The sequence below is a fragment of the Coptis chinensis genome, chromosome 5 (assembly GCF_015680905.1).
Source record: "Coptis chinensis isolate HL-2020 chromosome 5, ASM1568090v1, whole genome shotgun sequence".
Lineage (NCBI taxonomy): Eukaryota > Viridiplantae > Streptophyta > Magnoliopsida > Ranunculales > Ranunculaceae > Coptis > Coptis chinensis.
Window position 1 is genome coordinate 78,160,672 of NC_141460.1, and position 25,832 is coordinate 78,186,503.

The window sequence follows — 25,832 nt, forward strand, 5'->3', positions numbered from 1 at the left end:
ATTTGTATGACATTAGAGCCTTTTTCTATGAAAAATTTCCGCAAAAATGAACTAACCAATATGATTTTGGCCTATTAATGAGTGTGGAAATTATTCCCACAAATCAAAACACACCCTAAATGTTTGCTTGGAATTTGTAATCCCATTTTACGTCTTTGTGGCTACTATATAGACGCAACTATAAAGCACGAAATTAAGTCATTTGTAAAGCTACTAGTGTCAATAAGCATGAGAACAACTTCTCTTGTAAAGCTCAAGTTTGTAAAGGTTCCCAAAATGACCAAATGGACTGCGCCACAGTCGAACTTTAAAAAACTAAATGTGGATGCAAGCTTCTGCCAGAAAGACTTTACTGCCTCCTATGGATTTGTATTAAAGGATACTAAAGGTTTCTTCTTGGGTGCAGGTTCAGGCAGAGACGACAGAGCTAGCAGTGCTGAGGATGTAGAATGCAAAGGAGTGCTCAAAGCCCTTGAATGGTGCAAGAAGCTCAACTTCTCAAATTTAGAAGTTGAGATGGATACAAAATCTATTGCTCTATACCTCAACCAACAGAAATCAAGCATCTCATGGGTCTATGTATATACTAGATCATGTACATACTATTTCATCCTCTTTTGGATCTGTTAGTTTCAATTGGGTACATAGAAGTAAAAATCAGGTCGCACACCAAATTGCAGGTTTTGGTAAATCTATCCATAGCTTTGTGGAGTGGCTTATTATGCCTCCACCATGGTTAGAAGACATACTGGAAATAGATAGACATTTTGTAATAGATAATCAGTGTAGGGTCGATATAGCTCCAATATGGCTGGAAAATAGCCTGGAGCAGGAAAATGCAAATGTAACAGCTTGTTGGTATAAATAGATAATGATTATCAGAAAAAAAAAAAAAAAAAAAAAAAAAAAAAATGTCTTTCATCTTTTGATTTCTACCCAATAGTTTCAATTGAGTTTTTAATCTCCCTATTGTTATACCAGAGCTCCCCCAAGAAATAATCTCTACAATATTGGTTAGACTTCCGGCGAATATATTAATGCATCTTAGTGATCACTTTCTTCATAAGGTACCTGGCATACTTATTCGAGAGGGGCAATATAGGGGACAAGCATGACTAATGACACGGAGATTGAAAATGGGGAGGTTGTTAAACGAGACTTAGGGAAGTATGGTATTTGACAATTGCTAGCTCTAACGTTTAGTACGTGTTAGTCGATGAGGAATGCACTTAAAGTCGATGAGGAATGCACTTGAAGTCGGCGATATGATTTATATGTTGCCAAATGCCAACCTTGCTACTAAACGAATTATAACTAACACCCTAGACGTTCTCATCAAAGAGGTCCTCTAATGTATCCAATCAATCAAATCATCCGGTTGCAAGTTACCATGAAACTCGGTCAAATCGATTTTTAGACCAGATGCCCAACGCCTGTTGTCTCTGGGCGGTGGAACAAGCGGTAGATCATCCTCATCCTCTAGGCTGGCAAAAGGATTAGCATCCTCTGCCTCCAAACCATCCTCCCCTAATGGTGGCTCGCGATCTTGTTGGAGATCGGCCTGCCAATTTAGGGTTTTGAACTGGCGGGTTAGCGCTGCAACCTGTCTAGAAAGTTCGGCCATTCGCTCACGGTCATACACATCTTGTAGAGCAGCTTGTCTCTATCCTCTACCACGCCCTCTTCCTGCTAGACGAGGCATGTCTAGTTAGTTACTGATTCTGATACTAACTAATGTATGACTAAAAACGTTAGCTCACAAACAATCCAAATACCTCTCCTTTAACCAATAAAAGATATTAATTAATCACTCATAATCAAGAAGTATCTTCTAAAACCCTACAATTAGCCTAATATAGGCAACCAAAAACAGACGCGAAACTAAAGCCCAAACAAAAGGCCCAAAACAAATGAAGGGAAAAAACACGTAACAAAACCACTAGACCTTTGACGCACGATCACGAGCGTCCATGAAACCATTTGATAGAGTCTGTACTGCATCATCCTCGGGGCTGTTCCACTTAACAGGTTAACTTTTGTACCAAACACAACTGAATACAAGTATCTATCTAGCTATATCAGTCTGACAGTTTCCATGCATTCAACGCATCATATCCGGAGGGAAAAATGAGAAAACTTCATTCCAACACAGCCAAGAGTAGTAAAAGAACTCATTGTCTGCACAGCCAAGGAGTCTTTTTCCCTTTTGAAGAATCTTTCTTCACGCGAATTGTCGATTATGAAACAATAAGTCACTTGGAGGGGTGTTATATTTCAAACCCACTTTTATTAAGGATGAACAGGACTTCTCTTAAACGGATTATCCGTGGTCCGTGGAACAGCTTATAGTGTCTTGAACAATTTTTTCATTTACTCCTTATTATATGTTCGTGGGCAAGACACCAAATAAGTTCTTCAAGACACTAAATAAAGAGAATTCCCTTAAGGATGAAATTAGCCGCTTGCGTGCTTTCCATAGACATTCAAGTGAAACTCCTCAAATGACCGTTCTCCCTCAAGCCCTCAAGGTATACCTACTGGTATCTTAGAGATTGGGGTTTTCGTGTCTATTGTTGATCGACATGCATATGCTACAGAATGGGCATATGGACACTGAGGGATTTTCATAAGAAAGAGTGGACGAAACAATCAACTTAACATTGTATTTTCCTAGGAGGTGGTGTAAACAGTTTCCCTGGAGTTAGATACAAACTTGTGCCTATTGAAACCTTGCAGAAGGGGAATTTAATTTGATTGTCTTGCATTATTACCATAAATCCTCTTAGCTTGTTTGTGTGTTTATGATGTGAAGATCCGGCGGATGAAGATCGAAGCTAGAAAGTGTGAGATCGAGCAGGGCCACCAATATACGTTACATGTTAAGTGTTAACAGCCTCACATCTATTTTAGCTGAAGCTCTTGAAATAGATGGGCAAGAATGAAAAGTGCTAGATTTATCTGTCCATATATCTCCCCGGCCGCCATCCCCCTATCCAGCATCATCACTGATTATTGGTTAGAAAATGTTTCGTAGTTTATGTAACTCATACGTATTTGTATAGCCCAATTGGTATATATCGGAAATATTTGTACTGACATCATGCGGATAAAGGGTTTAGAGCTATTGAACACGACTAGCTAGTGAGGATAAAGGAAGAAGGAGAAAGGAAGTGTATAAGAGATAGAGAAGATAACGAACAGTTTGTACAAACATGTGTGTACCCTATTTAGCAGGCTCTTACCATAGTAATGTGATGCTAGGATCCGTTAGTGCATTCCTCTTTATCGTCTAGGAGACTAGGACACATCTTAAAGTTAATATTCCACTCTTCACTTCCTGACTTCCACTTGCAAAATTGACATCCCACCAGAGACTGTTGCATATTCCTTTTTCCAGTTCTTTTTTTTAATTGCTTTAAAATAGAAAGTTTTGTAATTCTGATTTATATATGAATCCTTTGCATGTGAAAATGCCTACATCTGTATGAAAAGTCGAAAACGAATCCATTGGCACCTATCCTTATTTGGCTGGATATGTTTAGCAGTCCCACATACCTTATGTCTATTTTTATCAACACAGGTTTAAACTTAATTTGAAGATATAGTCATGGAGTACGTGTTCGCTTCTTTATGGTTCTGAATTGATATGAAGCTATCACAAACAAATTTGATGTTATCACCCTTCAAAGTGAAAAAGAAGAGAATACTTTCTGATGACGAAATAAGTACATGGAATGAGTCGTTCAAATTAGATTATGACTGTATCCAGGAGGGATGAACTATGAAAGCCTTACTAACATATAGATGAATCATAAACAGTATTAGCTGGCACAAAAACCTGCGAAGGCATACATAAAATAGATAACAACGAATTCAAGCTTGGAGCGAGGAACTCTAGCAGTTGGTAATTCACAAGTGAGCTACATTAAACGCACAAGACATTCACTGAAAACACACAATTTTTCGTCTTGAGACTGATTGTTAATATAATTAAGTGTACTTGATTGATAATTCTAAGAATCCCAATGCAAAAGTTGTGCGTTTTTAGTATAAAAGAGTCGATCTAAACTATTATATTGGACGTACGTCCTCTTAATTGTCTAAGAATGATAATTGCAGTAACAACCAGCACAAATAATGACATTCAATTCACTCTTCTACTCTATCACGACTCATATAAAAGAAGATATTTCCATTTGATGATACAAATATTCGTATTCATATTTTGTGTGAGATTAGATGCTCTACAGTCTACACATATGTCATTGAATTGAATGGTACGGAGAAAGAGGACGTACGTATTGTAAGAGATAGTACGAAACTACGAATGACCAAAAGGTTATTAGCAAAATAAGATCAGGCGTGTGCTATCTCTTCGTAAAATTCTCTTATTATGTTCTTCTACTTTTTTAGTCTTTCCTTCGTTAAGTTGCGATAGGAATCTTGTTACAATGGGAAAATAAAGGCAATATCATAACGGATAAATTCGGATTCCTTCTTCCAGCTTAGCGGATGCTCCATATATAATGTTGATGGAAATATTTGAGCAGTGGTGAAAACCATGTTTATAAAAGGGAAAAAATAAAATCTGGTAGATCACATTTTTTCGTGTGTGCTCAACAATTCATTCGAACGAGATATATTAGTCCTTATCAGAATCTGTGGTATACAAGACCTTCTTCGACCACAAATAATAGGCTAGTCCTTATCACAACCAATGAAATGTTTTTTAGGTGATCGACTTTGCCTCCTAAAATTTTAAACTAAAAAAATATGAAAACAACAACATAATTATGTGGCATTGTCTAGCAGCTGCCATAATTAAGTCATGGGAGAATTTCGGATGACGACACACTTTCTGCTGTATGTATGTGTGCTTTAATTTTCAACTTAAGTTTAGAAATTATTGGACAACGGCCACACTTTCTTCCATCCGTATCAATTTAATTTAGCACTTTAACTTTAAAACCTCAATTAGAATTGTACGTTTTTCAGTTTTCACACGACAAATTTGACTTGGCTAGCTAAAACTGCCAAAAAAAAAAAAACTTAGGTGGCACCTTTTAGCAGCTCCCCATATATTGGACTTGCTCTAGTGAGAGGAAATTAAGACTGAAAAAGCAACAAACGTCAAAAAACTATATATGAAAGTGGATTTTACACTAATTAAGAACACAATTAAAATTTTTTAAAATCGGTGCTTTGTTAGTGTGTTTATAATAAATACAAACGGATAATAAATCTATGTAATATGAACAAAATTAGAAAACAAGTAAACGAAAAAAATCCTTATCCATCTTTCCTTTCTGTTCAATTTTATCCAACAAAAATTATTCAATTCTTTTATGTTTTTTGCTTAATAATTATTATTACATATATTTGCATTGAGACTTTTAAAAGTTTTTCTTCAACTTTAATAAAATAATTTAAATGTACTAAGGGACAATCTCAAACAAATATGATATGGTGATCTAAGAATCCAAAAATGAAAAGGACACTTCTATTTCTTTCTTTATTAAACAATCCAATCCAATCCTCAATCCTCACTTGTATTTTCTCTCTATAAATAAGCAATCAAATGTGCTTAAACTCGACCACAGCGGCGTCTTGTTCACCAATAAACAAGTATTTGAGTTTGAAACTTTCTTTCAATTCCTATATTGCAATGGCCGAGAGAATATCAAGATTGGCATCTCAGAAGCCAGTGGTTATATTCAGCAAGAGTTCATGTTGCATGTGTTACACAATCAAAAGTCTTTTTTCTGATCTTGGGGTCAATGCATATGTTCATGAAATTGATGAGGACCCGAAAGGCAGAGAAATAGAAAGGGCACTCTTGAAAAAAGGTTGTAGTCCTTCTGTTCCTGCTGTGTACATAGGTGGTGCACTTATTGGCGGTGCTAATGAAGTAATGGCTCGCCAGCTTAATGGGTCTCTTAGGCCATTGCTCGGACAGGCTGGAGCACTTTGGCTTTAAGCTTCTGGCATTTCGAGTACTAGCTAGCTACTCTATATATGAGATAATAATAAGCTTGCACGTATGTAAGCATTTTGCGTATTAATTAGCTATGCCTGTAGTCTGCTCGGACTTGTATCATGCATCTTTTGTATGTAGCCTACTCTTTTCTTGGTAATAAAGTCATGTACGTTAATTAACTCTGCTTATAGAGCTGACACGCAGCTTAAAACTTGAAAATAAGTATGACTTGAAAATTTTTGTTTTCAATATACACCGCCGCTATGTCCAGTTTCACTACTTGAAATTTTAATTAATTAATAATAAAAATATATAATAAATAATAAAAATGTATCACTGTGTTTATGTATGTGTCACTGCTTCAGTGCTTTGCGAGTTGATCGAGAATGCATTTGCGCATGCTTCACTTCTTCAATCCATTCCTAATAACGCGTATATATATTAAGAGCTGTTGGGAAATTTCCATGAGAACACGTACATGCAAATTTTTCAAAGCATCTCACCAAGTTGGTAATTATCCATTTGCCAAGATCTTGAAGTGAGTTTTGCTGACCAAAAAAGAAGAAGAAGAAGATCTTGAAGTGATTCAAAGATTCCACTTTATAGTGCATATCAATCACAATGTAACATAAGTTTGTTAATGTAATGTTCATACTACTCTCTTAGGAACTAGAAATAATTCTAGTTGTTCTATTCTAGCTAAGCCGTCGTCCAATAATCATATGATCTGAACCAGATTATTATTAGAAACCACATTGTTTTTTTTTTTTTTTTTATTAATTTCTTTTCCTCACGAAATTTGGCTAAAAAGCTTCCATCTCTTAGAGAAAGAAAAAAAAAAACAACTTACAATCAAAAAACGTAAATAACAACTTCACACTCTTGTGTACTGAACAAAAAGAAGCAAAAAAAAAACAAGCAAGTACAAAATGAGCTTCTGAGCTTGATGGCCTTACTGAACTGTTCTCAGTCTTGGGGCCTAAGCATCAAACTCGTAACCCACTCCAACACAATATAGTACTTAAAAATACCCAAATAAAAAAGCCCAGCCCATGAAACTACCCAAACTAAAACACGAAACCCACATGCTGGAAATCAGGTCATGCTTAAACCATTGACAAATTAACAAAACTTGATTAAACTCATTTTCTAATCATGATTAACAACTTAAGCACATTAACCAAAGTACAAATTAACAAATCAACTGTAAATTTCCCATACCGAATTTACCCTTCTTCTTACTTATGTTCTTCCATTTTTAACCTTCCTCTTTACCTTTCTCTTCCTTCTTTATTCTTCTTCCCTTTTTTGTGTTAAAAAAATTTCTTCTTCCTCATTTTTAGTAGAAACTCCATTTCTGATCACTTCATAGAAAGAAAAAAAATATTGCCCAGTCTTAGAAATGTGTTAAAGTTTCAATCTTTTTGGTGTTTGGGCTAGTTGAAATTTTGAAATGGGTGGGTGTTTACCTTGCTTTGGATCATCAGAGAAAGAGAAAATTAAAGTTGTTAAAGAAAGTGAGAAGAAAGATTCTGGTAAAGAAGGCGGTGGTGGTTCAGTTGGGCAGGGGCAGTCTCATCATGTTAATAGAGTGAGCTCAGGTAATTTTCTTTTTGTTATGATCTTGATTTATTGTTAAGTTTATGTGTTTGGGGTGTCTTGTTTTGATTATAGTTTATATGTTTTGATCTCATCACTGTAAATTTAATATGAATTAAACTGTTTGACTGCATGGATCAATGGTATTATCTTTTGTGAATTTTAGTTGCTTGCTATGAAGACTTGCATTTGTTTATTAGGTAGTGTGTGGTATGACTATGAAAAGTTTATAAGTTGGTTGATGATCTTTATTAGGTAGTGTGTGGTATGACTATGAAAAGTTTATAAGTTGGTTGATGATCTTGGTGTGTGTTTGAATTGATACTTGCTTTCTCATTCAAGAAAACATAAACACTAATGCTCAATATTTTTAGTGGAAATATGTTATAGGTGAAAATTTGTATAACGTGGTCATTTGAATTTGATAGATTACGTTCGTGTAGCTCAGAATAGGACATTAACTGAAACAGTACATTGATGTAGGACTTGCAAACTTGTAATGCAGAATCTTTTTTCAGAAATTGTTGTTGTTTAGTAGGCTAAGGGTGCTAGGTGTGTCTACGTGTTAATGGGAATTCAATTTGAGAAAGTAAGTAATTCTTCTGAGGTTGTAGTGTTGTGCATTACTACACTAGGCGATAAGACGTGGTTGTAATCTTGGTAAGATGCTCTTAAAAGTAAATTTGGAAATATCTGAAAATTCAATGTATCATATCATAGAAGTCAACTCAAGGGTTAAGTGCTGTGATCTCGATTTCATGCACAATCCATTTGGATCGAAATTGATGTAGAGATTTTATTTTCTTTTTCTTTTTTGATCGGTAAAAGTCGGCTCATTAATTAGTCAATTAATGACAAGAACTCGTAGCAAGAAGCTACAAGATGACTGTGCCAAGTCCTTTCTCCAATTACAATCCTTTTAGCTTACTAGCACCTTCCGAATTACACGGAGATCTAGATATAAGATGCTAGGATTTGCACACGCCAGATCAAGTAGCTCCTCTGATCTCCTCCGCGACCTTGAGAAATTATTTTTGTTGTTGATGTAGACAAATTAATGCTTAGATTGTAAAAAACATGAAATTAAAAGTATAAGTTGTACAAATAATTGCTTTTACGTTTTGACAATGGAGTAATTAGCCATATGATATAGTCTAAAATTGAAATATATATACTGTTGTGTGTTTGGTTAAATCCCTTTTTTTTTAATTGATAAGGTGAGTTTCTAGTTAAAGTAGGATACAGGTAGGTTGAGATAACCTACAGGTACAGGGAAAATGCAACACAATCAACAATCAGAACAAGTGTAAAGCTTAATCTGATCATTTGAGTTCTCTTTCCCCCTTTTTGGATCCAGTTGTTTGATTCTTGTTCTGGTCAAGTTAAGGCCCACATCAATTTTTTGGCAATACTAAATGGGCATACAATTGGACAGTAAAAGTTTTAACACTATCACTAATGGGCATACAATTGGACAGTGAAAGGATGGTTAAAACTTCATGAGAGAAGGATAACTTCATTAACCAATATACGGCTAAGTTCTCTAGACGGATCTTATACCATGTTATATATACAAATTAAGGTTTATTCGGTTAAAAGAAAAATTATTGGCGGGAACATCAGATGCAATGCTACATCAAAAGGATAAATGACACAAAAGTATATTCTATTACACTATGAAGCACCGATACGTCCCTAAGGGTGAAGTATCGGTGTCTGATACGTGTACGCCCCGATACGCGTCCGATACGTGTCGGATACGTGATTTGGAGTATCCGATTTTATAATTAATTTTTTTAATTTCCGACATGCGGGGGATACGTGGGGGATATAAAAAAGAAATTTTTTTGAAACTTCAACAAAAAAAAAACAAGTGAAATAAAATCCAAGTTAAAAAGAAATGCAAGAGAAGAAAGATGAAGTGATTAAGTGGTACCTGACTAACTAATTTTAATCTGCAACCTCCATGGATAAATCTTCAAAACCTTCTTTTTAAAACCCCATGAAGAAAGAAGAAAGATGAATTGCCATTTTAATTTTAATTTGGTGAAAAATGCTCAATTATATAATATTTATATATATATTATTCAAACGTGTCCATGACATATCCGTGTCCTATATTTTTGAAAAATCCCGTGTCCGTGTATCCGTGTCGTGTCGTATCCGTTTCGCGTATCGGTATCTGTGCTTCCTAGCTATTACACAAGCGAAAAAAGAATAGAATTTTCTTTAACTCAATATAAGAAAGTGATATGAGCAGATAGTTGGAAGATTCCCAACTGTATTGAAATATGAAAATCTCATATAATAAAACCTTTTTGATTGAGCGAAATCGTCGACACTTTGAAGGCATTTCCGCATCTAAGCAGGAGATTATTATATCTATTAAGGCTCTATTATTTCAGTGGTCTAAGATTTTTAAAGAGTTTAGGAGTATCCCTTTTGAGTATTTTGTGGTGAGATGGGATAGACTTTTGTATTTAGAAGTAGAATAATTTGTAGTTCTCGGGTTAGCCTCCTGTGGCTATGTTTTTAGTTTTAGGTTGTTTCTTTGTAATAGTAGGCTTTCTCGGCCTACTTTCTTTTCATATTTAATGAGATTTCATCTTTACCGAGCAAAAAAAAAAAAAAAAACCTTTTTGATTCAGCCAATGAAATGAGAATTAAACTGTAAGAAGACATAGTAGTCTATCTTCTGCACTTAATGTCCTAAATGGTGGATGCTGATCAGTATGATGGTCCACTTGATGTCCTAATTAGCTATATAAAAGGGGTTTACATTACAAGAATGGAGTAATTAAATTTTTCTTGACAATTTTGACTGATAGTTGCCTACTTGATAGAATTATTTGACTTGTCATATTTGATTCTCCTCATTTTAGGTACAAACATATGTGTTGCTAACTCACTATAGTAGTTTTGTTAGAATCAGTCAATTATGTGGTGCTGATATTCTATTTTTATTTTTTTCATGCAGAGAAACCAAAGTCACAGGCTGGCTCTGACTCTAGTAAGGAACCACCAATTCCCACAGATGGTTCTGCACAAACGTTTACATTTGAAGAGCTTGCTGCCGCCACCAAGAATTTTAGGCCAGACTGCCTTTTAGGTGAAGGAGGATTTGGTCGTGTGTACAAGGGTCACTTGGAGAGTACTGATCAGGTCAGTTGATTGGCTTACATGTTAGGTACATTGTAGAAGAAGATGGAATGTTAAACTTGAAAACATCTGTTCAATGCATTTAGGGTACGTTTGGGAATGGGAATTAGAATTCTAGTGAGAATTAGAATTCTCTGAGAATGGAATTCTCAATGATAATGTGAGAAATAGGGTCGTTTGGTTGTCCATAAGAATTATCTTAGTCCATTCAAAAACATGTACACGTGTCATTTAATTAAATAAGGGTTATTTAAAACTCTTCCATATTTTAGGACCACTGTATCACAAACCCCTTTTTCTAAAGGTGCACTTTTTTGTTAACTATATATAAGAAATTAACTACCCTTAACTACCGGGAGAATACCAGTTAACATGGTTTTAGGGAGAGAATCGAATTCCCACCAAAGTGAGAATCCAAGTCTTGTTAGAATTCTAATTCTCATCAGTTATTTGCAACCAAACACACATGTGAATAAGAAAACCCACCAATTTCGGTTAAGATGAGAATTCTCAACGTTGCAACATACTCTTAGTGATAAAAGCTTTTGATGAGTTATCAACTTATCATCCTTTATTAGGTTGGAAACTTGGAATATACATTTCATTGTTTGGCACATTTGGTGAAATGTGCTTATTATCTTGACAGGTAGTTGCAGTGAAACAACTTGATCGGAATGGCCTCCAAGGAAACAGAGAATTTCTGGTGGAGGTTCTCATGCTCAGTCTCGTGCATCATCCTAACCTTGTAAATTTAATTGGCTATTGTTCCGCTGGGGAGCAGCGCCTGCTTGTTTACGAGTTCATGCCATTGGGATCATTGGAGGATCATTTACATGGTTAGATTCTTTGCTTACCTTCCATATGAATTCTTCTTCAGTATGTTTTTTCACTGATACACAAAGCTAATGGTCTCGTCTTACCTTTTCTTATACATGTTTTTTTGCACTAATGGCATTAATGACATTTTGCTCTAGATCTTCGACTCGGCAAGGAGCCTCTTGACTGGAATACTAGGATGAAAATTGCAGCTGGTGCGGCTAAAGGATTGGAGTATTTGCATGATAAAGCAAATCCTCCTGTTATATACAGGGACTTAAAGGCGTCTAACATTCTTCTTGGTGAAGGGTATCATCCGAAGTTGTCTGATTTTGGGTTGGCAAAACTTGGTCCTGTTGGTGACCAGACTCATGTGTCCACCCGAGTGATGGGTACCTACGGCTATTGTGCTCCTGAGTACGCTATGACTGGTCAATTGACTCTTAAATCTGATATCTATAGTTTTGGTGTAGTCTTTCTAGAACTGATTACAGGACGCAAGGCGATTGACAGTACCCGAGCTCATGGAGAACATAATCTTGTAGCATGGGTAATGTGCTACTTCTCTATATTTTCATCATAAGTACTAAATGATTTGGTCTGTAAGGACATGGTGGATATGTCCATGTTTTGTTAGAATTCGAAAAATATAATCGTTAAATGATTTATGGCGAATATGCAGGCAAGACCTCTATTCAAGGACCGCAGGAAGTTTCCTAAAATGGCTGATCCACTACTGCAAGGTAGTTATCCCATGCGAGGCCTTTACCAAGCTCTTGCTGTTGCGGCGATGTGTTTGCAAGAGCAAGCTGCCACTCGACCTCTAATAGCGGATGTAGTGACTGCTCTCTCATATTTAGCCTCCCAACATTATGATCCAAATGCAGCTCCCACTCACTCTAGCAATGTTGGTCCATCCGGCCGTGGGGACAAAGAGAGCCAAAATATCCTGGGTGATGGGACTGATGGTAAAGATGAGACTGGTTGTGGTGGTGAACATTTTTCCAAATCCACCAATCAGGATTCTCCTAATTTCAGATGGAGAGGTCCTTTGCAAGAAGCAAGCACTGCAGAGGGCAGGAGAGAAGCAGCGGGTGGGTCTAGAGTGAATAGCAACGTGGATGAATTGGTGGAGCAGGAGTCTCAGAGGAACAGCCCTGCCAGTGCAAGGAAGGGAAGGTCGAGACAAAGGAACTTAAGCCGTGATCCTGATAGAGAACGTGCAGTTGCAGAGGCAAAGATGTGGGGTGAGAATTGGAGAGAAAGAAAAAGGACAAATACAACGGGTAGCTTTGATAGTACAAATGAGTAACCTTATATGCTTTTGACCGCGACACAGTAGTAACTAGTAAGAGGCATCATTTAAGAAACAGAAAGGGAAACAGAAGTGATAATTCCATTCCACATTCATTTGTATATTTTGGTTTCCATTCCACCATGAGAATAAGAGTTCTTCTACGGTCTTCTCACCCGTATAATTCCTATTGTCCACCATCAGGTCGTTCCTCTGGGGATGCACTAATCCCCACTTTTGTCTCTAATAGCTCACAGATGTTCTGCTTTTGGGTTGGGATGTCTAGCTCACAGGTTTACCTTAATCTCTCTTGTGTTTGAGCTCGGAGCTGTGTGAGAGATTCTGTCACATGGAAGGTTTTGTCATCAGTTCTTTACTCAAAACTTCATGAAAATTGGATGTATAAAATATTATTGCAGTTTTGGATTCCTGTAAATGCTGTACTAGGGAAAGTCAATGAATTAGACCAGCATTCTGGTCCATGCCAATTTCCTACTTGCTCTCTTTTACTTTCAGCTGATTGGCATGATCATTGACCTACTGACAGGGAAACATATTTTACAGCTACTTTTAATTACATTTCTACGTGATTCCAACCATATGTACATCTTCTAGGTTTTGTCTATCACTCATACAAATAGCAAGAGAAATACAAGGACTTGTTAATCAAGTTTTCATGTCTTTCCAAACAAGCCCAGAATAAAGACATTACCGAAAACCCCAAGACTTGTTTGAATTAAGATATTTTTGAGCAAGAATCGCGTTTATGGATCTTGTTTGAATCTTTAAAGCTCATCAAATATTATTTTTGTGAACATTTCACCAATTGGGGTTTTTGTGCGCTAAAGAAACAAGCTCGCAACAGCAAATTAACATCCGTAACACTGCAACAGTTCGATAGATTGGGTCAGACACTGAGCTATTTTAAGACATTTAAGACATTGGAACTTGGAAGTACTGCGTCATTTTGAGTCTACTGCACTTCTTTAGTTGCCCTTTACTGCTTTACCAGACCTTTTGCTATGCTACTACTAATTCACTTTCAATTTTGTCAAAAGCAATAATGGTCAGTCACAGTGAACAAATTTTGTCACACAACATGGAAATGGCAGAGAACGCCATAACTACTTCAACACTTGCATCGCAATATGGAACAACAAATGGTGACCGGATTCATTATATAGCACCAAAATCGTGGATTAAAGGCACCTAAGTAAGCGATCTTCAATATATTAGTGTTGTGGTTACAACTGTTGTACAATACAACCAAATCTGCGACTATTACAATATTTTACTGCTCTATTTATTGGAATACCTCCTCCAAAATGGATGGATTACAATCCAGTAACAAGTGAGGCTGTGATGTGTTAACTAGAAGTTGCGGTCAAAAGCCTCATCAGAACCTCGTGGTTAGATACAAAAACTAAGAACCCAAATAATAAATATTGTGTTTCCTGAAATCACTTCCTCCGCCTTGCCTGTAACAAGAAAGCCAGGATTAACAAGGACCTGAATCAGCTTTAACAAATTCTAAGCAAACAACTATGAGCTCTTAGAACACACTAAGTCAACAAAAGCTCCAAATTAAGGAAAATGTCAAAGAAGTATGCAAATAAACAGAAAACTTACGGAGCTCCCATAATCATCAGCCAACAATTGCTTTCGTTTCTTTGAAGTCGAAGGAGGGCTGTCAGCTGGAGGTCTCGGCGTACCTCGCTTTGAAGGTGTCAAATTCTACAAATCAAACAAAGAACAAACTGAGAGGCAACTACATCAATAGTTTTATACAAATACTAATCAAACCATAGAATCTGATTCTTGTGCAACGCTACACCGTAACCATACATTAGTGCACATGAATACAATACCATATAAAATATCAAATAGTAAATATAATGGTAGGTTGTATAAAACTTGTGAGACTAAAATACAGCATCATACCATCAAGTTGAAGTAGAAAATAACAAAAGCAAACTGAAAAGGACTGTAGAGCATCATAAGTTTCTAAAATCTTCATAATCCGTAATACTTGGATAGAATGAAAACAAAGACAACGAGATCAAATCAAATTGAAATCTTTGAAGGATGTATTGCGGATAATTGAGCACCAACACCAATAATCATTACAGGATTCAGTGCTCAGCCCCCATTTTATCTCAACCATGCCACCATCAACAAAGAGGATATAAATAGATACAAAATAACTAACACTAGTGAAAAGCTCAGAAGCTAAAAACACCCAAAATTTAATGAAATAAAACATAATATTTTCCACCTTGGCAAGCTTCTTTTCTTTCCGAGCTTGTCTCTCCCTCTCATCAAATTCTTGATTTTCTCTCTCCACCAACCGAATGAGGGTATCACAGCGCCTCGCAAGTTCTTGAGTGGTTCGGGACTTTACAAACCAATCGAAACGAAACAATGGAGACGTTCGAAATGCAGCCTTGAGCTCCTCCCAGTTCCCATACCCAAGCTTGTGAACCATGCATAACTGAGGAATAACAGTAAATAAAATAATATAGGTTTTCTTACAGCTTACTTAAACAATTTCATGCCCTTAGGGGTAAAAAAAGGTAGTAAGGAGTGATGTGAAAAGATCACCATAAAACGATCACATTCTTCATTGTAGAGCTTCCCTTTATTCTGGCCATATTGAATCTTCAGTTCCAACCAGGGATTCTTGTATCGATCCAACTTCTTCCCAATTGCTTTCATGATCTCGTCTTTCCTTGAGATTCTTGCCTCGCCTCTCTCAATGTTTTTGATGATCCTATCATAATCTGGAGAGAAAACCAAAACAACAATTGTTTCATTTCCTCGTTAATGACCCTGCATAAGAGCAACTGAGTAGCATAAAATTCTGAATACTTAACATAAACAACCTAATCATCAAAGTATGAGTGGAAAGTTTTCAAACTGACATCCAACTGAACGGATGAACAAAACCAAATTACCATTTAATTCCTTGTATCTTGCTCTGAAAACTTTCGCATATCTTTCTACTTCCTCCTCTGTTTTTCCTTCCATTTCAGATGCAATACTGTTTATATCATTTCGGCCATATTTTTCACAAGCCCGGATAAAAGTATTGAAATCTCTCCGAGTCCATGTAGAAAATCCCTGCAATGCACCCGTACATTACAGTCAAGTTACATTTTAGCTATTCCATAAGAGAAAAAGATGAGAATATGGAGAAGAAGAGTGATAATGATAAATGGACAGTGATTTTCGACCTCCTCTCACACATCTATGTGTGTGTGTGTGTGAAAATAAGAATTACAAATAAAAACACCCTAAATAAAAGAGCTCTAACCCTTAGACGCCCTCGAGAAATATCCCATAAATAAATCTTTAAAAAAAAAATGCTAAACCCTTTTCAAAGATAGAGACTTCAACACTTGTACGGTTGTACCACAAAATTCCACTCACCTCTTCTAATAGCTGATTCTTCTCTTCCTGTTCTTCAGCAGTCAAGGGATCCCCCAGATCTGAAATAAAAATATGTGATTGCTTATATCAGCATAGTAAGTTTATTATAGCAGGACCTAACATATAAGCTTAAACAAGAATGAGAAATGAAATACCCTCAGGTTCATCTCCATCACCAATTGTGTCCTTCATCTGATTCTTTAGCTGAAAAACACAGAACAAGGTACTATAAAACCCTAACACTACGAGATGGGAACCTACTGATAAACCGATAAGAAGGTAAAGGGACTTAGAGGGAACCAACCAGGAGATATCGAACTTCTTTTTCATACAATTCGCTAAGTCGTTGAGTGTTGAAGAACTGGAAATCATGCCTGAAATGATAAGCCCATATGAATAAAGCTGCTGATCTACACCAACTGCACTAGTAGTGATCAAAAATACCAGAATTCAAGGAAGACTTACAACTGAGGCATGCGAGGAATTCGTGGCTCTCTGGGTTTTGTTGGACCATTCTGACGCATTGTTTGCTTGAAGTAGTCAGATTCCGAATAACTACATAAAGTGTAGATAGCAACCAGGTTCATAAGAGAAGACCAAATATTATTAAGAGCATTAGCTGCATAACTGTAATTAAGAACACGACTTACTTGCGCTTCCGTTCTCTTTTTGGCGGCTCAATCCAATTCTCACTAACAATTTTCTTGAAGTCAAACTTACTTTCATCCTTCATTCAAAATATGAGATTAATGTTATTCTGAAAAGATCAATTCACTTAGCCTCAAGTAGATAAAAATACCAATTTACTAAGACAATAAGACGACCAATAAAGAGATTATTGAAGCATCTATATCCTCTTCAGTGAGTGCAGTATGGCTAGACCGAAATTCCAGGAGATTCAAACATAAGCACAACAACTGTGATCTGATTACACAGAATGATGAGCGGATGAAGATTTACCTACAGACACAACTTGCTGAAGTTCAAGACACATTTAAAACCAGGTTACTGCACTAAACAGGGACTTGAACTTTTAAACAAGTCTACTACTGTCACAACTTGTTCATTGGACATATCATCGGACCATGAGGTAAGAATGAAAAAAGATAGTTCAGTTAGAGTACCAATGCTGACTTTCGTGGTATGATCAGGAGCTCAAGAGGTGAGGTGTTGTTGGCTTACAAGGAACAAGACCAACTCTCAGGTGCTAAAAGCAATTGAAGTTGGGTGGGTGGGATGTAAACTAAGCAATAGAGTTAGAGTTGCTTCAGGTTCACTTTCGACCATGCAAATTATGAACCAGAATCCCTCCCCCCACATACTGCTGTCACCTGGCTACTTCAGTTAGACTGCTTGGAGATTGTACACACATAGGGAGGCCAACAAAAGTTTTCTGATCACTTGGCAAGCTAAATGTAATGGGGAATTTCTTATGTATTTTATTGGGATGTTAAACTGCAACATATTGTAGAAGAAGATGCTAAGGTGCCTTGTATCTTGTAATTAAAGCAAAACACGGGTTGGGATCTGCCTAATCCCTAATTACTTAAACAAAAATACTAAAACAAAAAGGTAGATGAAACATATAAAAAACTTTCTACCTTTTCATCGTCAAAGTCATACAATTCCGCAGCTGTGCAAAACAGAAGACATAACTATCAGGTGGGGGAGTTTAGAGAGAGAGAGATTGGTATGAGGAAACTGTAATTAGTGAAAACTCCCAACCCCCAAGCAACTATACATACTGTCATCCATTTTAAATTTAATTGCGTCTTCTGTAAATTTCTTCATCTTAGCATCAAGCTCAGCAGTTGTCTCTTCTCCTTTTGCTATGATTCTATCAATATCCTCATCTGTGATAGTGCTATCCTTGGAACTGAAAACCATTTCAGCACCAAACCTCACCATCTGCAACAGCTCGTCCTTATTAACAGCTGCAGAAAAAGCCATCATGGAAGCATAATGGAAGTGAATATATATAATAAAAAACCATGTGGCACTGATAATTGAGCATAGAAGCTTTATCAATAAGATACATACTTTTCTGTTCCGCTAATCGACCTTGTTGGATCACAAGAGCATCAAGTGCAAGTTTTTTGTAAGCCCTCTCAATTACTTTTTCTTCTATAGTATACTGAATCATCATAAATTAAGAGGATGAGAATTAAGAAAACACTGGTATCCGCTGGAATAAAGTATATAGATAGTCAAAAACTGAACCTCTGTGCAGAAACGGAACACTTGAACTTCTTTAGTTTGACCAATTCTATGAGCACGGTCCTGTGCTTGCAAATCCACTTGTGGATTCCTGTATCACGTGTAACATGAAAATGAGGAGCAAATGGGTAGATTAGTAAATACCAAAGTAGCGAGCAATTTGTACCAGAAGATGCTATAACTCACCAATCACTATCATAAAGAATGACAACATCTGCAGTGGCAAGATTAATACCAAGGCCACCTGCTCTTGTAGATAATAAGAAGATAAATTTTTCACTTCCCGGCTGGTTGAAGGATTCAATGGAAGCATCACGGTCTTCTCCACCAGTATTCCGTCAATTCGGCAGTACTTGTACCCACGTAACACTGAATAGTCTTCCAAAATGTCCAGCAGTCTAGTCATCTAATTACAAAGTAAATGTGCCAAAGGCCAAATTTTAAAAGGAAATCACTACACCATGAATGAGAACTATTTTGAGAAAAGTAAAACACCACAGAGCATGGGACAAATACTGACCTGGGAAAATATTAGGACCCTCGAATCTCGTTCTTTCAGCTTTGGAAGTAGCTTATCCAAAAGAACCATTTTCCCTTTGGTGGAGGGAGGGAGGGGGGATAAATTGGAAGTAAGTTGATTGATCATTAAATCCCAATAAATCCAGAAGCATTACAGAAATAAGATATACCTGCACTGGTAATAAGATGGTCTCCTGTAGTATAAGGAGGGCCAGGCTCAGCGCCTTGGAATAGATATGGATGGTTACAACATTTACGAAGCTGCATAGCTATATTCAGAAGACGTTTACGCTCTCCACCAGCATTAACAACCTCAAGATCCTTCTGCAACAAAGCTCGGTAAAACTGCTTCTGCAATTGGGACATCCCTACCTTAAGTATTGTTTCCTTTTTAGGGGGTAAACCTTTCTCAACATCAGACTTTAATCTTCGGAGGAGAAATGGACGAAGGACCTTCAAGAAGCACAGAAAGTTGTTGAGTCAACTAAAGTCAACAAAATGTTTATCGCCTGCTATGCAGGTAGAAGTTTTACCTTGTGAAGTTGTTGAACAACTTCTTGCTGGTCATTTTCGCCAGATATTTGGAACCATTCATCAAAAGTTTCCGCAGAACTAAAAATCTCCGGAAGTAAAAAATTAAGCAGAGACCATAGCTCATGAAGATTATTCTGTCCAAAAAATTAAAGCCTCATCAACATCAAAGTAATACAGAACACTAGGACAAAATGAAAAAGTGGTTTTCTATTATCTATTGTGTATCAGGAAGAACTGGAACCGTTAGGAATATAGAGACACATGATGGTCATCCTCTACATGATGGAAATACCCAATGGAACTTTCCTATTGAGTTCCACTTTTTACGTGGAGTATTAGATAAAGTGTGTAAGTATTAGATAGGTTGTGTGACCAGTTGCAGGATGAGGTATCCTACATACATCATCAATCTTAACTTCGGAAGTAAATAATACAACTACAGTGTGATGGTGTGGACATAAACATACATTACAAACCACAAGAACTTTAATGTGATGCGTCATCCAGAGGGAACCATCCAGAGAAAAGAAGAGTCCACAGGAGTTAATAAAGCTAAGTATTAGTAATTAACATGTAGCAAGCCCGTGAATGCTTCTCTTATCAAATAGCTCATCCTAATCAAGGCCATAGTTCAGAAGCCGACGTTCACCTATACTATAATGAAGGGAAAGGGGCGACTAGATCGGACAAACAATTGCGCGTTATTCTAGTTTCCTGCTTTCTTATTTCAAACTAAACTGTTACATCTGGAAAGAGATATTTAAGTACCTGAAGAGGTGTTCCAGTAATGAGAAGGCGGTAATTAGTACTGTAGAGCCTCATTGTTTTTGAAAGAAGTGAATTCTCATTCTTGATTCGATGAGCCTCGTCGATAATAACATAGCGCCAGCTGAAGCGACGTAACGTATTTTTTTCTTTGATTGCCATTTCAAAACTAGTGACACAGACATCAAACTTCCCGGCCACCAGCAGTTTTTCACGTATATGCCTCTGCAAATTCACAGTAGTGTATTGTAAATATATATGCTAAATGACATTCATAACAGGAACTTAACAAACTACTCAGTAGCTTACCCTCTCTTCTGGATTTCCCAGGAATTTTATAGCACGCAGAACAGGACAAAAGCGTTTAATCTCCTTCATCCAGTTGCCAAGAGTGGATTTTGGAGCAACCACCATATGAGGGCCAGTAATACCTCTGAACTCGTGCAAATATCCCAGTAGAGATATGGTTTGCAATGTCTTACCAAGTCCCTGGAGCAGTTAATACAATTTATCATCAGTCCAGATGTGTGGAAAACAGTAGACCCTACAATGGTTAATAACAACCAGAGAGAGGAATCAACTAGTTAGGATAGGTCTATTTACATTTTATCGGAATATCCTTTCCCTTATCCTTCATCTAAGATTTATCAACAGGGATCAATATTCCTTTTAGGTAAACTTCTCTAGTCATTTTTCCCGAGTTTTTTTTTCCTTAAATCATCTCATCTCGTTTATCTTTCGTCAACCTAATTCTACCTGTTAGTCCCCTTGACCGAGCCATGTTTAGGGCCAAACTCTAGTGAAATGGTTGAGCCCTTTAATAGGTACTGAAATTAGTTGGCATCTGACTGTCAATATTAACTCTACAGTTGGCAGGATCAACAGAAGCTCAAATATTTGGATTGATTTGTTGGTTAAGACTTAAGAGTTACTAAATATAACAAGAGAATTATTTTGTTACAAGAGATATAATTTATTGACAATGCCTGCACTCCACGTTCTCGTCAAACTGAATCACATCAATCAGGAGTAGAGGTTGTCATGGAATATAATCACAGCATAGGAATACTTTTGGTAGCCAAGATTGCGGGCTAGGATGACGGTGAAGATTAAGATGTGGCAAGCATTAAATCCATGTGAAAATTAGAACCACTAATACATAAATCAAGTGGAATACATGAACCATGTGGTGTATCCGCCCAAAAGACTAAACTCTTCAACACCTACTGAACAACCAGAAATAGGAAGTACACACACTCCAAAAATGAGGAGGTGCCCATATAAAAAACTTGGACACTCCTCTGACACATGTTGAACACACCATAGTGTGTCTCCTAATTTTCTGTTATTCTGGAAGTGACTTGGGTATTCCCGGGCTGGGTATAGATTTGCTTCAAGGTTGGGGTCATGGTCCTTTCCCTTCTTCCGGAAATAGCCTTTAGAGCTTATTACCTTTTGTGATCATGTGGGTGGCTGGAGCGAAACCATCGTCACTTTGATGGCATATCAGCTTCCATCAATAAAAACTTTGTTATTTCGGTGGTCTAAAGTCTTCAAAGAGTTTAGAGGATATTTCCTTGAGTCTTTTGTAGCTAGGTGGGATCGTCTCATGTTCATAGACATTGGGTTATGGTGCATTTCTTGGTTTTTTTCTTATGTTGATTCCTTTCTTGTAAATGTATTTATATTTCTTTTTTCTTGTAATGTAGGCCTTCTTAACCTACTTCTCCTTTATTGTTAACCTGGACACTTCAATTGATGTCCATGCTTCATAGAACAACAGCTTTATTAGCTATATAAAGTAGTAGATGAGGTTTACCATTCAAGATAGAAAAGACAGAGCAAACACTACATTAGATATATATTCAGTATTAAAAACTGCTTTGGGTATGTGTATGAGAGAGAAAGATAGCCACAGTAACATATATAAAGTATGATAGGATTGAATGCATCTCGATACACACCATCTCATCGGCAAGGATTCCATTGATGCCATTCTCATACAAACGTATCAGCCAATTCAATCCCGCTAATTGATAATCTCTCATCTTCCCTTGGATACCTGCGGAAGGGACCAGCATGGAGGATAAAACTTGGTAATTATTCAAATGATGAACTTTTTTAGCAGTTGGAGAAAGACTTACTGTACGTATGACACACAACAAACAATCAAATTGCATAGCTTAATACTAGACAAAACGCCTTAAGAAAAAGGCCAGACCAACAGGAAGCCACACAAAGTAGCATCTAACCCTCAACATAAGGACGACTCTCCCTGCTCTCAGTCAACAACTACAATGAAATATATATGTATATACTAAAAAAAAAATACTTGGCTGTCAGATAACAACCACCAAAACACAATATACAATGTCACTCCAACTGAATAAAATATCCTCACAATAGGACTTCTAAAAGATCCACGTGAGACTTCACGAAAAAGCAGTTTTTGACTTAGATATAAGGAGTAAGAAAAAACTTCATTTTCAAGTATACAAATCTCCTTTATATCCATAACTCCAACATAAGAGCACTAAGAGCTAATCACTAATGCATTGCAATGGAGTAATGGTAGCAAAACGCTATCTACGTTGAAACACATAATCATTTAAACCACAGTGCACTAAGTTATAGAAAGAGTGGATGCAAGCCTCTGAAGTTCACAGATTCATAGGGGCAACCTTTTTCATTTGTTTTAGGAATAATACAGAATTTTTACGAAAGACAGTTGATCCATATAATCCTTATGAACACAACTATGGCAGTTAAAAATACCTTCAATGACATATAATTCTGTTTCTTCCTTCTTGTTCTTTCGGTTTTTTTTTTAAATCCTTTTTCAGTTAAAAATACCTTCAATGACATATAATTCTGTTTCTTCCTTCTTTTTCTGTTTTTTTAAATATCCTCCTTAATGATCTTTTTGATGTGCAACTAATGTAGCCATGGTGAAATCAAATATCAAAATATCTGGATATATTCTACAATTTGCAAACCTTTATGGCCTACAGTCATAGTGAGGTTTATAAACGAGAACAAAAATAAAAGGTTGGCATGCAAATACTTACAAGAAGGCTGTGTCACCAACCGTGTGCTTCCCGCAACTGAAAAATCATCTTCTTCCTCCTTCAGGTATTCCTCATCTTCTTCCTCCTCAGTCACTTTGGAAGCATGACGACCCCTGCCAAAAAAGTGTAACTACAATTCACCAATCTATTTTCATCAAATTATTATTATATCAAAATTATTCGTAATAGCGAAGTAAATTACCTTCCCCTAGGTTTCTTCTGTGATGCAGATTTACTACCTTTAGCAAAATGAGAAAAAATCTCAGTTTGCTGCAAAAGATACTTCAACCTCCCTTTTCCTCTATTATTCTGCTCATATAAATGTAATCATTATAAACACACATTCACACATTCCATAGAACAATAAAACTATTCAAACTAAAAACAATTCACAAACCATGTCAGCATCAATAGCAGCATTTTGACTATCCAATATTTCCTGAATCTTCTGTCTCTTCAACCTTTCCATTTCTTTCAACCTCGCTCTTTCCTTCCTTCCAATCTCAGCTTTCCCCACATTCTACAATCCCAAAATGCCAATTACCAACGACAAAAAATCTACTAGATTGACAAAAAGATTTAAACTTTACCTCTTCCACGTCATCCTGATCACTCCCAAGATCAGCACCAGTAACATCATCTTCATCATCATCATCATCATCATCTGAACTAACTGTTCTAGCAACTGCTTCAAGCTCTTCTTCATCTTCTTGTTCATTGATCTCTTCGTTCTTCTCTTCTTCTTCTTCATCTGAGTAATTTGAATCGGAAGATGTTTCGGATTTTTTCTTCGCCATTTTGTTTGAGTTTTTTTTTTTTGCAGAATAGAAATGGAAAAGTTTTTGGTGTTTGCCGGGTGGGAATTAGTGGGACTTATAGGGGTAAATTCCCGCCAGTTTTATTATGCCACGGCGAAATTCCGTAACAAATGAGCTGATATTTTAATGAACTTGTGTTAAAATTTTCAGTAGTAGAAGGGTAACTAATCGCGAATAAAGTAATAAATAATAGAGATATTAGTATACTGCGTGGCAGTGGGGGAGTGAGCTGTGGGGGAGAGAGAGAGTTGGGTGATGCGGGGGAGAGAGATGGGTGAAGGAGAAAAGGTATTGGGGGTGAAGAAAAAATGAGAGTGAAGTTGAGGAAAGACAGACAGAAACCAACCAAGTTGGTTTTGTCCAAGATCGCCCTTATCATCGAAGATCGTTAATTCTTTTTCGATTATACATAATTTTCCAAATATTTATTTCGATTATAATGTAATGTGATTTTTTAAATATTTTTAGCACATAAATAATGCTAATTTGAAATTGAACAAATAACACATGAACTCATTTTTGTTTTAATTTATCTTATTTTGTTTTACCGGGCGAGAATATTCTCATAGGGATGAGGGTTTCGAGACCGTTGGATGTGCGATCCAACAGTCCGAAAATCAAAAACAAAAAGAAAGAGAGAGAATGTGAGTTTGTTTTTTATTTTCGGACCGTTGGATCACACATCCAACGGTCTCGGATTTCGTCCCTATGAGGATATCCTCGAAATAGATGAACTCTTCAACAAAACATAAACATGTACTGTTATCAAATCCTCGTTCCTCATTGGTCCATTCATTCACTACACGGATTACAAACCCCATAAAACTTCCACACCCAGTCGCCCGCCACTATATAAACACACCTCCCCACTCATTCAAAACTTTAAAAAAAAATAATAATAATAATAAAATAAAACAAACATCCATGTAGTGATATTTGTTATTCATAAATGACTTGCAGCACAATTTATTCCACGTTTGTCATAATTGTTTGTAGAATGATTTTGAGTTATCCCCCCAAACTTATGTCGCGTTTTGTGTTTAACCCCCAAATTTTGAAACTTCACAATTAGACCCCCCCAATTTGTCTCAGACCTCTAACAAAACTGTTCATTTTTTCTCCCAAACTACCCTTTCAAGAAAATTGCGGAGCAAATTGTTTTTCCCCTCAAATCCCTAAAAGCTTTTTTTCCCTCTTAAAAAAAATCCCCAATTTCCCCAAATTATTTTCTCTCTCTTTGCTGCAATACCAGAGTGCCCAACTCAATTCCCTGTCTCTACATCTCATTTCCGCTCAATTCAAGGTAAATTGTTGTTTCGTTTAGCTGTAATTTCGATGTTTGTTTATTGCTTGTGTATATGTTGTTAATCTGATTAGAATCATATTAAGTGTTGAAATTGAGGTCGGGGATGATTTGATTTGGATAAAAAGGGTATTTTTTTGTTCTTAATTTCAGTTGAGGTAATTAAAAGGTGTGTGGAGAGTTGGTTATATTGTTGGGGAATAAAGGGGTAGTTTGGGCATTATGAAAAAAATGAACAGTTTTATTATAGGCCTGAGACAGATTGGTGGTCTAATTGTGAAGTTTCAAAATTTGGGATTAAACACAAAATGCGACATAAGTTTGGGGGGATAAC

At 36.6% G+C, this 25,832-nt stretch overlaps 3 protein-coding genes across 3 annotated transcripts; 2 read left to right on the forward strand and 1 right to left on the reverse strand.

Annotated features, from left to right (window-relative positions):
* Positions 1-5,571: 5,571 nt before the first annotated feature.
* Positions 5,572-6,156, forward strand: LOC147499060 (monothiol glutaredoxin-S2-like). The gene has a single exon (XM_086559095.1). The coding sequence runs from the start codon at positions 5,579-5,581 to the stop codon at positions 5,975-5,977; it is 399 nt and encodes a 132-aa protein (XP_086415221.1). The 5' UTR covers positions 5,572-5,578; the 3' UTR covers positions 5,978-6,156.
* Positions 6,157-6,766: 610 nt separating this feature from the next.
* Positions 6,767-13,340, forward strand: LOC147499061 (putative serine/threonine-protein kinase PBL7). The gene is made up of 5 exons (XM_086560869.1): positions 6,767-7,578; positions 10,554-10,738; positions 11,382-11,571; positions 11,710-12,101; positions 12,234-13,340. The coding sequence occupies exons 1-5, from the start codon at positions 7,431-7,433 to the stop codon at positions 12,861-12,863; spliced, it is 1,545 nt and encodes a 514-aa protein (XP_086416995.1). The 5' UTR covers positions 6,767-7,430; the 3' UTR covers positions 12,864-13,340.
* A 654-nt stretch (positions 13,341-13,994) lies between these two features.
* Positions 13,995-24,225, reverse strand: LOC147499062 (putative chromatin-remodeling complex ATPase chain). Its single transcript, XM_086560868.1, is given in 26 exon segments — positions 13,995-14,323; positions 14,475-14,579; positions 15,121-15,336; positions 15,447-15,625; positions 15,800-15,965; positions 16,275-16,333; positions 16,430-16,478; positions 16,579-16,648; positions 16,740-16,829; positions 16,925-17,001; positions 17,876-17,907; positions 18,020-18,208; positions 18,315-18,408; positions 18,495-18,582; positions 18,678-18,828; positions 18,831-18,897; positions 19,012-19,085; positions 19,181-19,463; positions 19,544-19,678; positions 20,313-20,534; positions 20,619-20,798; positions 22,274-22,371; positions 23,378-23,490; positions 23,580-23,686; positions 23,775-23,897; positions 23,968-24,225. Coding segments are annotated over 26 exon segments (3,192 nt in total). The 5' UTR covers positions 24,175-24,225; the 3' UTR covers positions 13,995-14,305.
* Between the last annotated feature and the right edge of the window lie 1,607 nt (positions 24,226-25,832).

Excerpts from the sequence above, each read along its gene's own strand:
- LOC147499060 (XM_086559095.1), top strand. The coding sequence starts at position 5,579 with ATGTGCTTAAACTCGACCACAGCGGCGTCTTGTTCACCAATAAACAAG.
- LOC147499061 (XM_086560869.1), top strand. The coding sequence starts at position 7,431 with ATGGGTGGGTGTTTACCTTGCTTTGGATCATCAGAGAAAGAGAAAATT. Across the intron at positions 7,579-10,553 it reads TGTTAATAGAGTGAGCTCAG|AGAAACCAAAGTCACAGGCT; the intron begins GTAATTTTCTTT and ends TTTTTCATGCAG. Across the intron at positions 12,102-12,233 it reads AACATAATCTTGTAGCATGG|GCAAGACCTCTATTCAAGGA; the intron begins GTAATGTGCTAC and ends GCGAATATGCAG.